This window comes from Mytilus galloprovincialis, chromosome 10 (genome assembly GCF_965363235.1).
Source record: "Mytilus galloprovincialis chromosome 10, xbMytGall1.hap1.1, whole genome shotgun sequence".
NCBI lineage: Eukaryota > Metazoa > Mollusca > Bivalvia > Mytilida > Mytilidae > Mytilus > Mytilus galloprovincialis.
The window spans coordinates 75,730,785-75,747,323 of record NC_134847.1 but is presented as its reverse complement, the minus strand read 5'-3'; the positions used below and the strand labels follow the sequence as shown (position 1 = coordinate 75,747,323).

Below are 16,539 nucleotides of genomic sequence, written 5' to 3'. Positions count from 1 at the left end.
CGTACGGTCGGACCATACGCATATGGTCGGACCATATGAGTATACGCATATGGTCATGACCATACGCGTATGGTCCAAGTCCTCATATGGTCCGGAACATATATACAACGGGATTGCATCTCTTTTCATAATAATAAACCCTTATTTCAGCCGGATTTTAACCCTTTTCTTTATAAACGGGACATATGTTATCTAATTTAACCTATTTGCAAGTGGGGCGAGTCGGCAGATCTTAATATTTCAGCGGAATTTTACCCTTTTTCATAAGTGTCAATGGCTAGTTTGTAACAGAGTGGGGCGGTTTTATAAAAAATGGGGCGATTTTTTAGAAAGTGGGGCGATTAGTTGTGGGGCGATTTGTCATCGATTCTTTTGAAGTTGGCTCCCTTTGAACGTCGGAGTCATACGGAAATTGCCGAATGAAAAATTATTCGTCGACGTAAACAAACAAGCAGCTGGAAAGAGAAGTAAACAAAAACACAGAACACTTGGTTAACCGAAATACATTGAGAGTTCTATCAATCTTGTATGATAATTATTCATCATTTATTTAAACAACTTGGTATTCTTCAGTTGGTTTATAATAATAGACAATATTTTCATTGTTCAAGATTTGTGTTGACATTTTTGTTCCGCTTGAGTGATTGCCAGCTGATTCACCATATATGCCAATACACACTGTATGACAACTGTATTTGTGCAATCCTATTTTTCGGAGTTTGATCTATTTTAGAAAATGCTACACCATACAGAATAACTATGTAACCATTTTTGATAAAAATTCTTGCAGGGCTCAATAAAAATATTGTCATTATTGACTCATTAAAAAATTTAATCTAATTTTAATACACTATTGATGAAAAAATACTTTTTGATCCTTTCATATATTTATGAGCCTATTCAAAGACATAATTGCCATATCTGTGGAGGTTATATATATATATATATTTTTTTTTTTATATATCAACATGGGTTTGAATATACATTTATAAAGGTCTTTAATTTCCCTCTCAATTACATTGTACATAATGTATATTTATTACATTTCATATCTACTTTCAGCTTAGATACACACACAATTAACATACTATGTCCAATAGTCAATTCAACAGGGGGTTTCATTGGCAGCAGGGACCACCACCTTATTTTCCTTACAACAGGATTATGAATCAGCAGATGATGAATCATCGCTATATGCAGTCCACTAGAGGATTATTTAGAGCACCACATCCCCAGTGGAACAATTATTACAATAGAAGAGGTCAAGGTTGCTCATATAGAGGGCACCACCACCACAGACATCGTCTACAGCTGAACGATTATGATGACTATGTCTGCTTCATTTGTAAAGATCACTTACAAAACTGTGAAGACCAAGGGGTACATTTGTGTGATGGTGGTGACTCCAGCCATGATGACAGCGATTTGAAGAAAGAAGTGTTAAACTTTACTGTAGAGAAAGAGAGCATAAATGCTAGACTAGGTAGAGCACTTATATGAAGAAAAAATAAGTTTGTATGTTTAACAAGATGATCCAGGCTCCTTCATATATCAAGAATTTGTGATGGCATCAATAATAAGCCAATATGTCTGACAATATAACATTCTGTAGAAATTCTTCTATACAAAGATCAAAACTGTCAATTGTATACTTAACAATTACTGAATTTTTTAATACATTGCATTCTTAACATGCTTAAAATATGTTTATTTTTGCTGTTAACCCTTAAGTTATTTATCTATATATATATATATATATATATATATATATATATATACAAGTCTAAATTGAAAACTAGGTTCAAACCTATGATTACGTTGGATAAAAACCGCAATTTTTATATGTGTGCATGTAAAACAAATTTCGTTGTAGAAGGGTCTAAAAACAACACAAACAACATATATATATATATATATATAGCTTTCAATATTTCAACACATTTTTTGACAATCCTTTACATAAGCTTCTTTCCTGCAGTTTATGTATCTCCTTATTTTTATATTAACATGATTAATATTTTCAGTTTTCTTGACATTTGAAGACAAATTGATATTATTGAAAATGCACAAATTTTTTCTTTACAGAAAAATTGGTATCTGAAATTAAAGACTGTTTACACACCAAATACGAAAGTGTTACAGAAAGTCTTGAAGCACATGTCTCTAACAGAATAAATGAAATCGACAGTATCAACAAAGAAGTTGTTGATGAAAGAGAGCACCTTCAAAATCTGAAGAAAGAACTTGAATTACGAGGCAGAGAATTGGAAAAGAAAGAAAAAGATCTGATAGCAAGGGAGAAATCATTTGACAAACACCAGGAGAAATGTAAACGAGAACTACTGAAGGAAAAAGAGGAAATTGTTAGACAATGGCAGCAGTTACGAGATGAGATCACACGAATGGAAGAATTGCATAAAGTTCAAAAGGTATGGAGTAAATTTAAGAAAAATATAACCAAGTACAGATTATTGCAAATTAAACTTGACAAAGATTTCTGCAGAATAAAATCATCATGGTTGCTTATACATGTACATGCTATACATTGAGTTACTTGTGAGACGTTAAAAGGTACATGTAGTCACATAGGTATTAACTAAGGCTTTAAAATTGCTGGTCAATCAAGAAAAATGTTAGAACTTAGTATTTTATAACCACTTGACAACCTATGAAAAAAAGACATACATTTACAAAAAACATTTTTTAGTACAAAATTTACAACTTCCTATCATTTTTTTTTCTAAACATACTAAAATTATTTACATTAAGTATTTTTTCAATTTATATATCATGCCTTAAATTTACAATAATAATGTTTAGTAATATTGTTCTAATTGATAAAAGTATTTATTTTCTTAAGCATTTAAACAAACAGGAAACTCATATACATAAAAAGACAAGCAGGTAAGTTAGTGCTATAAAAAGACAATTGTGTTCTCAAGGTATGAAATACTTTACTAGTGGGCATGAGAAGGTCTGCTTCACAAATTAAATACAAACAAAAAATATTGAGCAGAGGACACTTGAAACTAATAGAATATGCTTTAAATATAACTCCTTACTAAAATACATACATGTATATACATGTAGCTGATAATAAAGGTACAGTTTGTATTGAGAATTATTTTAGTATAAAGAATCTCTTATATATATAAAAAATAAATACATGTACAAAACGAGCTCTAGATATAGAACAGAAACAATACAATGCATTTACACAATGAAAAAGTAAGAAAAAGTCTGAGTTCCAATATACTATGTGCCAACAGAATTGTTGGCACAGAATTCAACAGCAACACATATTTTCCATTTATCAAAATTTTAAACCAGCAGATCTCCTTTAAAAATGGATGTTGGTGTGTGAAAATCTGCAGAAACCTTAGATTATGCCAAAAAAACATGTTAAGCAATTTTGAAAACTTATGACTAATCTTTGACTTACTACTCATAACCAAAAAAAGGGAATTTAAGACAAGATGTATCCAAAATTTTGAGGAATAATTTTAAAGAACTATTTTGTATTCAAAAAGGGACCAATTATGGCAATGATGGTGATGAATATGTGTTTATGTGTTGTGTTTCTATTGGCACTTAGTACATGGTTATAAAAAGAATTAATTTTAATATCTAGCCATTCTGTGGAAACAAATACATGTTCTGATATATCGTAAAGCAACAACAACAACTTTTATTGTTATCAAAAAAGTAAAAAAAAATACAATTAAAACAATGGGTCAAAACACACTAAAAAAAAAATCACATATTTTAATCTGTATATAATGTCATAGCCAAGCCTGCATTATACTGTATCTCAAGGAGGGAAAACTAACAGAGGTAGGACCAATTTAATTTGAGTCTTATTTAAACAAAATTCTGGTGATACAGATTTTTGGATATCTTGATGTGTACCACTTCAATTTGTTCCTTCCTTGTATCAGAAATGAGAGGCGGCTTTGAATTGTTTTGACATGTCCTATGTTTTGTCTTATAACCGTTTCTTGCAGGGTATTGATGGAGGATTCACCCTTTATATAATTGGGGCCCTAAATTTTAGGGTATTTTAAAGGTCCAGGTGCCGCTTTCCAGAAATTGTTAAAATACAGGTTTAGTAAAATATGGTAGTTGTACAATCTACAGGGCTCTAAGATTACAGTCCCTACCTTATGTATTGTTCTGAATTTCCTTGCCATATGTTTTCACTTAGATAAGTATTCAGTCCAGAAATTAATCTTTCAGTCATAGAGATAAGGTTCTATGATTGATCCAGATTATAAACTGCCTGAAAAGGAAAATTTTAGAGCTCTGAAATTTAATGTTTTTTTATAAAAAGATTTTTTTTTTAAGTTGAACAAAACATTGTTTGAAATTGAAACAAAATATTTGGGATAAAGTTAAAAAAAAAAGTTTTGGAAATTATTTTCCAAACTATAAATGCAAATGAATCATCTCTGACAGCAATATTTCAATAAAAGCATCCTGATAATTTGTATTTTCTGCTATATACAAATAGTATTTCCTGTCTTTACATTCATTTTTAAAAAAGTAGTAAATTAAGTTCACTAAACAGCAGCTGACTGAAATTTATTTTAATGACTCCTAAATTGTTTGTTTTTTTAATGTTATGTTTATGATATGAAATGTTTTCTTTTATAATATTACACCTAGGTTCTCGACATTTATGGTCCCTTTTTCAAGGAGATAAGCCTTGATTTATTAGGGTCCTTTGAAGCTATACAGTTTTCCGTGGGTTTTATCCATAACACGAAGTCATCAAACAAACTATGCGAGATTAACATCGAAGAATATGTCCATTAAATGTCACAATGTCCATGTTGTGTAAAGGTAATTCGTTGGCGGTAATGAGTAAGATAAGTTTATGTAGTGATTTCTGATGAACTGGTAACCAACCATTATTGCTTTTCAGCCTTGTAAAACAACAGGTAAAAGATGCCCATTAATACAATCATCAAATTAGTAAAAAGTTGAAATTAACAACTGTAAACAAACTTTTAATGTTTCACTAAATATTTCTTTCAAAAAGGAATAAGTAAAATATTATTTTTTGGTAATTGGAAACACAATGAATTAAAAAAACCACCACATTCTTTAAAAAAGAAAAAAATCATTTGCTTGCATCCACATTATATGGATATTTTTCTTATTGGCAATCATACTGTATCTCTTTATATAAACATTACTTTTACCAGTTGTTTAGAATGGATAGGGTACCAGTTTAGCTCTACAGGAAACATGGGAGGTTCCTTATCAATACCTGATCTGTGAATGTTTCCATGGTAACTGTTGTTATATAATTGTTTTCAGTTTCATACATTTGAAAAATATATTGCTTGATTTTCAATCTAGCAAAATGTATCTGTTCATCTTAATAAACTAAGTAGTGTGAGCTGGAAAAGTGATGTGTAAAGCTGTGTGTATACTAGGATTAGAAATGTCAGGCTTGTTATCTGTTTTCATGCATAATATTGCTGTTGTAAGCAAAAGGTGCTTTTTAGCAGAAGAACCATGATTAAATTGGACTGTAAACAGTATTTTTGCATTTAGTTCATGCAAAGAGTGAAATGTATACGAACACAATTCATACAAGAATACTTTTATGATAAAAAGGTTTGCCTTTAGTTTGTTAGGTCATCATATCATATGAATATGGTGAGATTACCTGTAGATAGTTTAGTCTTCAAGAAAACCTTAAGATTTCCGTGGTTTTTTACTGTTGAATGGGTGTAAATTGGGTATTGAGACTTTAACAAGAATAAAAAATATATAAAATTGCAATCTCTTCTTTTTCAAAAGCAGGGAATGAAAATTTACTGATATATAAGTAACTACCCTGGTATAGATGATAAAGGTATTTGGCTAAAATTAAAGTATACAAGAAAACATCCGCGACATTGTCGATCCATGACTTACTAAAGTACCTTGTAGTACACCTTATTTTAAGCCTGGTTTTTAGAATTTGAATAATTTGTCATATGATAAAGTCGTGGTGATTATAAAGGTGCATTGTTTTTGTCTGCTATCAAAATCTTTCTGTTTAAACCTGTACTGGTTTTCTTACTACAATCAGAAAATTTATGTGACAAAGAATGAATTTAGTAGTGTTAATCCCTGTATAATTATACATTTCACAGGTAGTATATATATATATAAAAAGTGTTGAATATCATCGCACTAAAAAGTGTTGAATATCATCGCACAAAGATGGAAAAAATGAACAGATGATATAAATTATACAATAATTGCAAATATTTCGGCTCAACAAATGGCCTTCATCAGTTTTAAAAGTTTTAACAATACTGATATATAATGTGTAAGGTGTAAACCATACTGTAGGTAATTGCCAGCCTTGTGGGGATAAGCGCTGCAAATGTTGTAACCAATTGCAGCATTCATCAACATTTCACAGTAAGACCACAGAGAAGACATACAAGATCTTCTGCAATGTCAACTGCAAAAGCTCAAACGTGATTTACGTTCTTGAGTGTCCTATATGTGGTCTCCAATATGTTGGTGAATCTATGCAGCCATTTCACAAACGCCTTAATGGCCACAGGAGTGTCCTCACAAAAAAACCGTACATTCCTGTCGGCCAACACTTCAGGTTACCAGATCACAATCTGAAAGATTTTGATCACATGAAGATCCTTGTGATCGAACAGGATTGTACATGGCAACATAGGCAAAGAGAGAATCGGGAGAAGTTTTGGATAAAAGAACTGGGTGTCCTCCATCCAGACGGAATCAATAGAAAGAAATAATTAAATTTACAGTCTAATGTTTATATTATGATATTCAGGATTTTGGATTAAAATCAATCGACCAAAACTTACCTGTATTATTACTGATCTATGTTTACACCTTACACATTATATATCAGTATTGTTAAAACTTTTAAAACTGATGAAGGCCATTTGTTGAGCCGAAATATTTGCAATTATTGTATAATTTATATCATCTGTTCATTTTTTCCATCTTTGTGCGATGATATTCAACACTTTGTAGACTCATATATATATGCTGACAGAGCATGCACCAACAAAACATATAAGACAAAGATTGATAACGGTTTCTGAATTTGGATATTTTCTCAAAAATGGTGTTTTCTGTGGAAATAACATTTCTTAAAAGATAAAATTAGAAAGTATGAGACACTATATTTATATGTCATGTCACAAATATTTCAGACTAAGTATGGTTTCAGTCTCTACCTTTAGTAGTATAGATGATACTTTAAGTTTAACAAAATACTGTCATCATCTATACTTGACAGAGTTGCCTCCCCTTAACAGTCTATCTAAGCTATTGCCATTACTTGGTGTCTGTTGTCCTTCTACTTATTCTAAAAAAAAATCAGATATAGTTTTCTCTGAAATGATAAGACTAGATGGAGTCTTAATTTGGTCTGAAAATTCAGTTTGTTTTCTTTAAATGTTTGCACCTATATAGAACAGGCTATTATTTGAACTTGAAATTATTTTTGATTATGGAATTTGCTTGATTTCTTCTCTTCAAAATTTACAATAAATTTCTTGTGTATTTGGTATTATAATCTTTTGAGCGGTTAATGACACTTTCCATACAATGTATTTTGGTTAGATAGTGTTGTGCGCGGTACAGTACATTCTATTCAAAATATACTATTTTCTTTGTAATAGAAAGTGTTGTGCGCAGCACAGAACATTTCAATACAGAATAAGCATGGAATTTATTAAAAAATTCAATAACAAGAAATCAAGCAAATTCCATAATTAAAAATAATTCCAAGTTCAAATAATAGCCTGTTATAGGTACTAATAATCCAAAATATTTATAAAGTCTTAGAATATTATTACTGGTATGAGAGTGAAATTAAAAAATATGTCAAAATAAAAAAAGATTGATGTTGGGTAGGTTAATATAAGACAACATCAAACAAGAAGTCCAAATATAAGAGAACTTGTGCGAAAACTGAGTGCTGAGAAAAATGACACTTTGTACAGGTATATGAATGTGTCATATGGAACTATTTTTAAATTGCTATTCCTGTTTCAGGAAAAGTATTTAAGGGAGATAATAATTACTTTAATTTATCTGTCCTCAGATCATTTCAGAGCAACATTTTGAAAAATTCATTATAATTTTAAGTTATTATTCTTTTTTATGTTTTCAAAATTTGGGAAGCAAAAAGGGAACATGGTTGTTATATATTAAGACCATGATAGAAAAAAATAAAAAAAGCTGTGGTTGTGTTTTTTTGGAGCACAGTAAGATAAAAGGAGATAGTTTATACAGTAATTACTATACAAATTATGCCCTAGTTTCATTTATATTTGAATCCAAAATTGTGGGATGGGCACAACTCTTATAACTTTGATTGACATGCTTTAGATTTTATATTTGTAGGGAAGAATCAAACTTGATGTTGGAGGAACAATATACACCACCTCAGAACTGACCTTGACCAGGGACAGTGAGTCCATGTTAGCTGCCATGTTTAGTGGACGTCACAACATAAAACCTGAGGAAGATGGCACCATCTTTATTGATAGAGATGGAACTCACTTCCGTTACATCCTGAACTACCTTAGGGATGGTGGAATTGCAACAGATGCTTTACCCAGAAGTCGTCAGGTGTTGAGGGAGCTCAGAAATGAGGCCATTTATTTTCAGGTTTGAAACTTTTCAAAATTTTCAGTTTACAACATGATAGGACTGTAAATTATCTAAAATTAATTTATTGAGAATAAATAATTGCAGGCTTGCTTAGGATAAACGAATATGAAAAAGATTTCTGGTCATTGTGAGGATAAAAGTAATGTTTGCTTAAAGTTAGTTTTATCTTAAAGGGAAATTCCGCGATTTTTTACTTATCATCTAATTATGTTCATCTTAACATAAAAAACACATTTGCAAAGTTTTAAATTTATATTCCTTCTAATAACGGAGAAAATCAAGTATTTGTATCTTTTTTGGTTGAATTCTCGAGTGGGTCGTGACGTTTTAGCCCGATTTGTTGAATTCTGGGAAAAAATAAAATCTGTTTAACTCTTATAGCTTATCGACAATATACGTAATTAAAAGCGCACAGCTGACGAATGGTCGTAGTTATTAACCACAATATAAGAATGAACGAAAATGAATATGCATATACCGTTTTGTATTGATTGAATTAAACTCCTATAAAATTATCTCTAGTAAATGTTTTCGAATAAATTTCATTAATTATTGTTGAGATTTTTTTCATAAAATATTTATTGAACATTTTTACTGATATTGAACTGAAAATATTTCAGTTCTATTTACCGTTATTGTTTTGATAATCATTTCAATGCAACTAATGTGTGAGCAGAGTGTGTATATTATTTTGTAAAGGTCAATGTATATTTCTCGGCTTGAGGTCAATTCGTTTACCTTGTAGCTATTTAGCCGCAGGTGTGAGTTCAAGCGTACACAGGTATGAATGTTGTTATTTGGAAAGGATAAACAGAAAGGATTAGAAAGAGTATGCTGTATTTAATACACTAAGATTTAATACACGATGAGAATAAAGATACAATAATTAAATTGTGTAAATTAATTGAAAATAAAATTCAGATTCATAATTCCGAAAGTGTATAAAAATAAAAGGAAACAATTTTGGATTACTTTCTTAGCGGCAATTGGCGTAAAGATTCAAATATGAAGTAAAAAATAGTAGTTTTAATCTTTAATAAAAACTAAATGCAATATTTCCCAATTTGATATACCATTGCACATCTGTTTGATATCATTGACTTTACCGGAATTTCTTAATTTGTGTTCAAATCTTGCTGTGTTTAATGCTCATAAAACTATCGCAATTTTAAAGTTTTTAATTGAAAAAAATACAACATACAACATGCATGATTTTTTTTAGTTTCTTTTTAACATTTCATTCTTACATAATTAAATTCATTTGACAATCATTTACACGAACTTTTTGTGAAAAGAATACCAATGATCTAAGCTAAGGCATTATTTTTTTTGAGGATTTTTGTACATTTTTTTTTTAATTCTATGATAATATTTGTGCAATGTTGAACATGATAGCCGTCATTAATCCAAATAAGTAATACAGTAGTTGTAATAAAACTTATATTTTAGTCATGCATAACTGATATTGACGAATTTAGAATAGTTCTTCCATACATCGTTGTTCTTGAAACAATTATTATTAGTATACATGTATATAGTAAGTTTCCTGCAAACAAAAATGTATAAGCGCCATTGAAGATGAGCTCTAGAGAAAGCAGACTAGTAGCGTTTTGTTAGTTTGTTTGTTGGGAAAGGAGAGGAAATGCAACCACTTGTACAGATAAACGACAGAATTACCATACAAGCATTTATAGTGAACACAACCAGAAAGAGTTCCCATCGTTGGACGGGGAATATGAAGGCTTCCAAGAATGAACAAGTGACATGTCTAACTCTGAACAGTTAGAAAACGGACTATCGACATCGACCGCTTGTTCTTGATATTTGAAACTGCATGCATATATACGTATACGTTTATGATAGTGATGAGTTCTTGCGTCTGACAAAAGCTAAATTCCTTCATGGTTATATCTTGCCATACTTTTATATTGGTTTGTAAGGTGATTACTCAAAATCGTTATTTGAAGATGTAGATTCATTTCAATACAGAAATTTCGTCTATTTATTAATTTTCACAAGTGTATACCACGGAGAAACTCTGATGGTACATTACTCCCATTTTGTTTGGGTGTGAACCATCGATGTTTACAGCAATATCAAAGAATAAGATGATGATGGTAGAAAGAACTATGGGCGTCATGTGGCAAATATTACATGCATATTGGACCATGAGTTGTCAATCTGTATGAAAAGATTTCCAATACAACCATATTATTGAGAAGGAATGTTTACATGCTACTCTCGTACTAGTATTACAGGGTTCTTGTGGCGTCCACCTTAGACACACATCTTTTTAACGATGTTTAAAAAAAGACAGAACCAATCTAATGTCATATTTCCCTAGAATACCAAGAAAGAAAATAAATCCCGAAATTGATTTAAAACTTTGATACTCAATAGTTTCCCAGCAAAATATTCACATCCCTTGGGGATAATTAGTGTTCGTCCAGTGGCATATATAACAATTGTGATGACGAATTCCTTCCTTTGTTCGAGAACAATGTTATTGAAATATAAATCTGTGATTTTACTATGTCCACAACTTCGATGAACCAAAGCAAATTATACATCGACCTGTATTTAAATCAAATTGGTTCTCTTCTTCTTCTGGTATACAATAGTCTATCGACATTCGATGAGTACATACTGTTGGCATACGTAGACTAGTCTATTTACAAAACTTTTACCCCAATTTATTCAAAATGTATGTTTTTTTTCTTATGTTCAATGTATACATGTATATATTTTAAATTGCGCTATAGTTCCGTAACTTACTACCCAGTCGTATAAACGAATCGTCGACAAGTGCGTACATTTTTTTAAATCAATATTTCTGGTATGTTCCAATCTGTCCTTCACTATTGACAATGAGTATATATTACATTTTCCCAAATTCACCATTGGAAAAAAAATCTTTAAATAGATTTTAATTTCATCAAATCTTATTTTTTGGGTATTATTTATATTTTTATGAATAATATTCTTTACACCAGAAATGTTATTTATCAACAAGCGTATGAGTTTAGTAATGACAAGTAAGACAGAGTTGTATATTATACATCTGATAGTTCAAAATGGAAAGTTATAAGTTATCCGCCGTGTACACTGATCAATACCTGCAGAGGTGAAACGATGCATGAACTTGCAAGCCCGACAGGAAATCGCTTGAATACCTGGACGTGTCACCTCACATCCCTCACAATACCTTTGGAAGTAATACCTTTAGCCATGCTGGTGATCAGATGAGGGAAGATCAGAATTTATTTGAAAAAAGTTTATTACTTTAAAGAATTATGAACAAATTAGATTTTCGAAAACAATTTTCACGGAACACTTATTTATGATTTCAACTTTGACTTTTTACCTAACTCCAATATCAACAGTTTAAAAACAACAGACCATGGTAATTTGAAAAAAATAAGAATATTTTCCGTATCAAGTTAGTTAGTCGGATAAAACAACCGTACGATTGACAAGATATCGACACGCAATTACGACTACATCGGTTACTGTAGTTTTGTTCCTTTGTGGTTTATAGACATATCGTTGTTATTATTCGGGAAAGAAGACAAAATGGCCGAACGCAGAGTATTGATACTCTAAATTTAAAATCGATGGTGATCGCTTATCTAGCAGAATAAAACTTTAATAACTATGAATTTGAGCATTTTTATACTGAATGAACATAATATCAATTTTTGATTTTTTTGCGAAGTTTCCCTTTAAATTAATGAGAAAAATATCTCTGTATAAAAGTTCACCTAACTATCCAGTGCAAATCCCTTAAGCTTGATATGCAAATTTAGATATATTTAAAGGAGGCATTTCAAATGTACTTCCAAAAAAAAGAAAAAGTCTTGTAGCTGCAGATAAAATGATGTGTCTATCTTGAAAGCAGTCATTTCTCTAATATTATCATAACATTTAAGAAAGAGAAAAAAAAGATCCAAACAGGCTGAAACTTTTTAAAAAGATTTAGCTTAATTAAATGAATCTTTTCTTTATTTCAGCTTCATAGTCTTGCTCAGCAAATTGAAAAGCTATTGAAGTGAACAATCATTCAAACAGGACTAAGAGATGGAATGGATTGAGTTGTTCCCAAAACTTCTTATTGTACAAAGATATTTATAGGACAGCTTTATTGCGACAAGTTAGTCTGTGTATTGATGAATGTGACTGTGAAATGTAATTCTAAATGATTATTTAGTGTTTTCAGCTTGCTTTTTGACCCTTGCACTCTGTCTTGGTGTCTGAAATGTCAAAATTGTGAAGGTAATATAATACCTAAGAGACATGTGGTACATTTACTAGATCTCAAATATTTTATCTAAGAATTGATTTTTTAAGAATTAAAAATGCCTGTAAGTTGTGCATTGTTGTATGCGAGAAGGAACATTGTCTAAACACTGTCAGTGCATACAACAATTGATTTAGTCCAAGTTATAGTTAACTGGTAGTCAGATAGTTGACAGTTGTAGCTCCTAAATCATGTGCTAGTGTAAGCACAGGATAAGAACTAAATGCACCAGATGATTGATATATGCTTGTAGTACATGCAGTTTATATAGGTGTTTAGTTATGAGTTTAGATATCTATTATGACCAAGAAGTTAAAAATTATTAAAAGATTGAAACTGTTTCTTTAATGCTTTAAAAATAATTGACCTTACATTGCTATAACCTTGGTTAATTATTTTGCAAATTTTACCAATTCAAGTCTGTTGAAAGGGAGACCCCTCATAAATTGAATTGGTGTTCTTTTGATGTCTGTAAATGATACTTGGATTCTAAATTATCTGATTTTACCATGTCTACTGGGCATGATTGTTCATTGATAATAAAACTCATTGATGACAATTGGCAGCCGTTATAGATCTTTTTCAATTAGTGGATGGACTTGTGCAAATTGGCCATACACAGTCGTGGTGGTTATGCTGTTTTATTTTAAGAGATTTATTGATAAGTTAATTCCATGAATAATAATAGATTTGATTAAGATTTGTAATTGGTTATTTTTGGTTGTTGAATATTTTCAATCTGTATTACACAATACTCATTCCCACATTAGTTACACAAAATGATACCAGTGAACATAGTTTAATCTCAATCTCCATTATAGTTCCATTCTTTTTTGTTGCATATCAGATTAATTAATTGCATTGTAATACCTTAGACTAAAGGTTCCATTTTCCTCATGAATCAAATACATTTAAAAGTGTATGGTCAATTTAAGGATGAGATTCATGTCAGATATTTCTTATCATAGAAGGCTTTAAATGACTTGTTTTATGTATTTTGTTAGTAAGTAACCTTACTACATTTCCCATGCTATCTCAGGTACTTTTTGTATTTAATATAAAATGTATTAAACTTTTATGGTAAATACATTTATTTTACAAACAAAAAGGTTTAATATACATATATGCATTTAATAACATTGTATTGTGGAGAATGTGTAACATTGGTGGTGTTGTTTTGGGATTTTATTTTTTAAGAATTTTAGAAATTTTATCAAAAAAGATTTTAAGTTACCGGTATTTAGTTTCCAAAGCAAATAACTGTGTGTATACATGCAGAATAGACATTTACATCATGAAATAAGTTTCCGTATAGTTACCTTGAATAAAAACAAAAACCTAAAATTAAGGTTTACTTCATTGCTGATACAATGTAAATCCTTTTCAAAATATAATAAGTATAACTATATACCAGAAACGCACTTCGTATTTTCCATTTTGTTTTTTTTAATGTATGTTCATTATGTCCTGTTACTGTTTCAATTTATTGTATATATGATTTTAAACTTGTTGAATATGTATAATTGTGTTTGTTTCAAAATCAAATTTTATTATTACATGCCTTTTATTAAAAGCAGCTTCAGATTGTAAAATAAGCAAATGATCTCAAATATTAAAAAGTATAATTTGTCATATATCTGTATGTAGGAAACTATGAAAAGAATTTACGTTTCTATTTACCAAAAAATACTTTTAATGAAGATAAATGCATTTGATAAATTTTTTTGCATGTTTCTTTTCCAATTTAAAGTGTGAAAAAGAACAATAGGAATTCTTCATAGTTTACATGTAAAAGTTTGTAATTAGATTATTTAAGCAAAAATCTTGTAAAAAAATCCTTTTAACAAAAAAATATTTGCATTTCAATATGCCCAAGCACCAGAGTTACAGCTCATTTGCAATTTGCCTATTTCTTACTTGATGTTTTTTGTTTCAATTTGTTGTTTTTTATGGTTTTAGAAGGATTTTTATTTTATTCATATTGGTTTTTATTATATGATAAATACCATAACTGTTTTGGAAAGGAGTCAAGATGCACCTGAATTAACATTTCTTTTCATTGACAATGAGTCCTGGTTAGTCAAAATTACAATATGTATATTTATAATCCCCACCTAAAGTTATAACAGGATGACAAAGCAGAATCCTTCCATTTGATGAAAACTAATTGAAAACAAATTTTTAAAACACATATGAATTTATTGGAAAATTATATAAATAAAATGATAAACATTGTCACTAAATTTGTCATGCACCATTGATTTGACAAGGAATGGTAATAATGACCATGATTCTGATCAACTTATCATGAGAAGTTAGGTAAACAACATTCTAATCTTATTATACATAAGTTGAATTTCACTAACCCCTGAAGAAATCTCTGCCTTATCATAATTATGATTTACAATATTGAAAACAATTTATATTATTATAGAAGATGTTTTCCTTTTTATGTTTTGACATATCTATCATTATTATTGTGCAATTAAGTGCTGTTTATATTGAGTTGTTTAATGACATTTATAAGATACTATAGATTGAGAAATTATTGCGATGTTTTTATTATTGCCAAAAATGCGACTGGGTTATAATTGCAATAATTTAAAATTGCATTTTGAAATTTTTAATAATAAATGTCCACTATAATTTCTGAATTTACAGTATTTGCAGAGTGCTGTGACATTAAAGACATTTTGTTATTTATTCATGAAAGATGTAATTGTGTAGTTATGAATGCTTGTGATATATTAATATTTTTTCATTATACATTATACATTTAGCAATATAGCATAAATATCAAGTGTTTAGTGTTTTGTGCATAATTTAGATAATTAGAAAATGTGGTAAGATATCCAAGGAGACATCGTTCTGCATAACTTCATATGAAGCAAGAGTTTGCACTAATTGGTCAAAAAGAGAAAAATCCATACCGTACAGTAAGCTGTAAGAGGCAACAATATGGCAAAAAAAAAACCAAAAAATTAAACTATTAAATGGCCTGATTTATGAAAGAAAGGAAAAAGATATCACCGCTTATTTGGACAATTTCAGTTAAACGTTTATGACATCAAGCATTACATGATAGATAAGAACATACTTTTGTTTTCAATAATGTTCCAAGGAACCAAATCAATATTAACTAGTAGAGCATTGAAAAAAATGTGCTAACTTTATGTATGGCAGTGATTGCCTGTTGCTAAAAAAAAATATTTCAAATGATCAAAAACTAAATTATGAACTTTAAATTTTGAATATCAATAATATACCATGTAAGCACAAACATGCTTACTATTGAGTTGGTGATATCATCAGAAAAGAAAAATCCACCAGCATTGGCATCTACCTAGCCATTGAAAAAACTCCCCAAAAATCCCAAGCCTTTAAAGTTTTATGTGGTAGGCCTGACATGCATTTCCTTAACACATGTTTCATGAGACATACATTGTTGTTTGCATAATAAAGTTGAAAAGCAAAATTAATTACATAATGAACCAAACATTCAAAAAAGTCTACCTTAAGAAAGATTATAGTATTTTATTTGTTTCATACGTGCAACATTGTCATAATTTCTC

At 29.9% G+C, this 16,539-nt stretch overlaps 1 protein-coding gene across 2 annotated transcripts; it reads left to right on the top strand.

The window, feature by feature from the left end:
• Positions 1-379: 379 nt before the first annotated feature.
• Positions 380-13,307, top strand: LOC143048400 (uncharacterized). 2 transcript variants are annotated; one of them, XM_076222078.1, is made up of 5 exons: positions 380-526; positions 1,063-1,483; positions 2,086-2,429; positions 8,401-8,667; positions 12,681-13,307. In XM_076222078.1, exons 2-5 carry the CDS (start codon positions 1,090-1,092, stop codon positions 12,720-12,722), a joined length of 1,047 nt encoding a protein of 348 aa, XP_076078193.1. In that variant the 5' UTR covers positions 380-526; positions 1,063-1,089; the 3' UTR covers positions 12,723-13,307. The 2 variants fall into 2 exon arrangements, with proteins under 2 accessions (XP_076078193.1, XP_076078194.1); XM_076222079.1 differs by lacking the exons at positions 8,401-8,667; positions 12,681-13,307 and adding an exon at positions 4,666-4,818.
• The last annotated feature ends 3,232 nt before the right edge of the window (positions 13,308-16,539 follow it).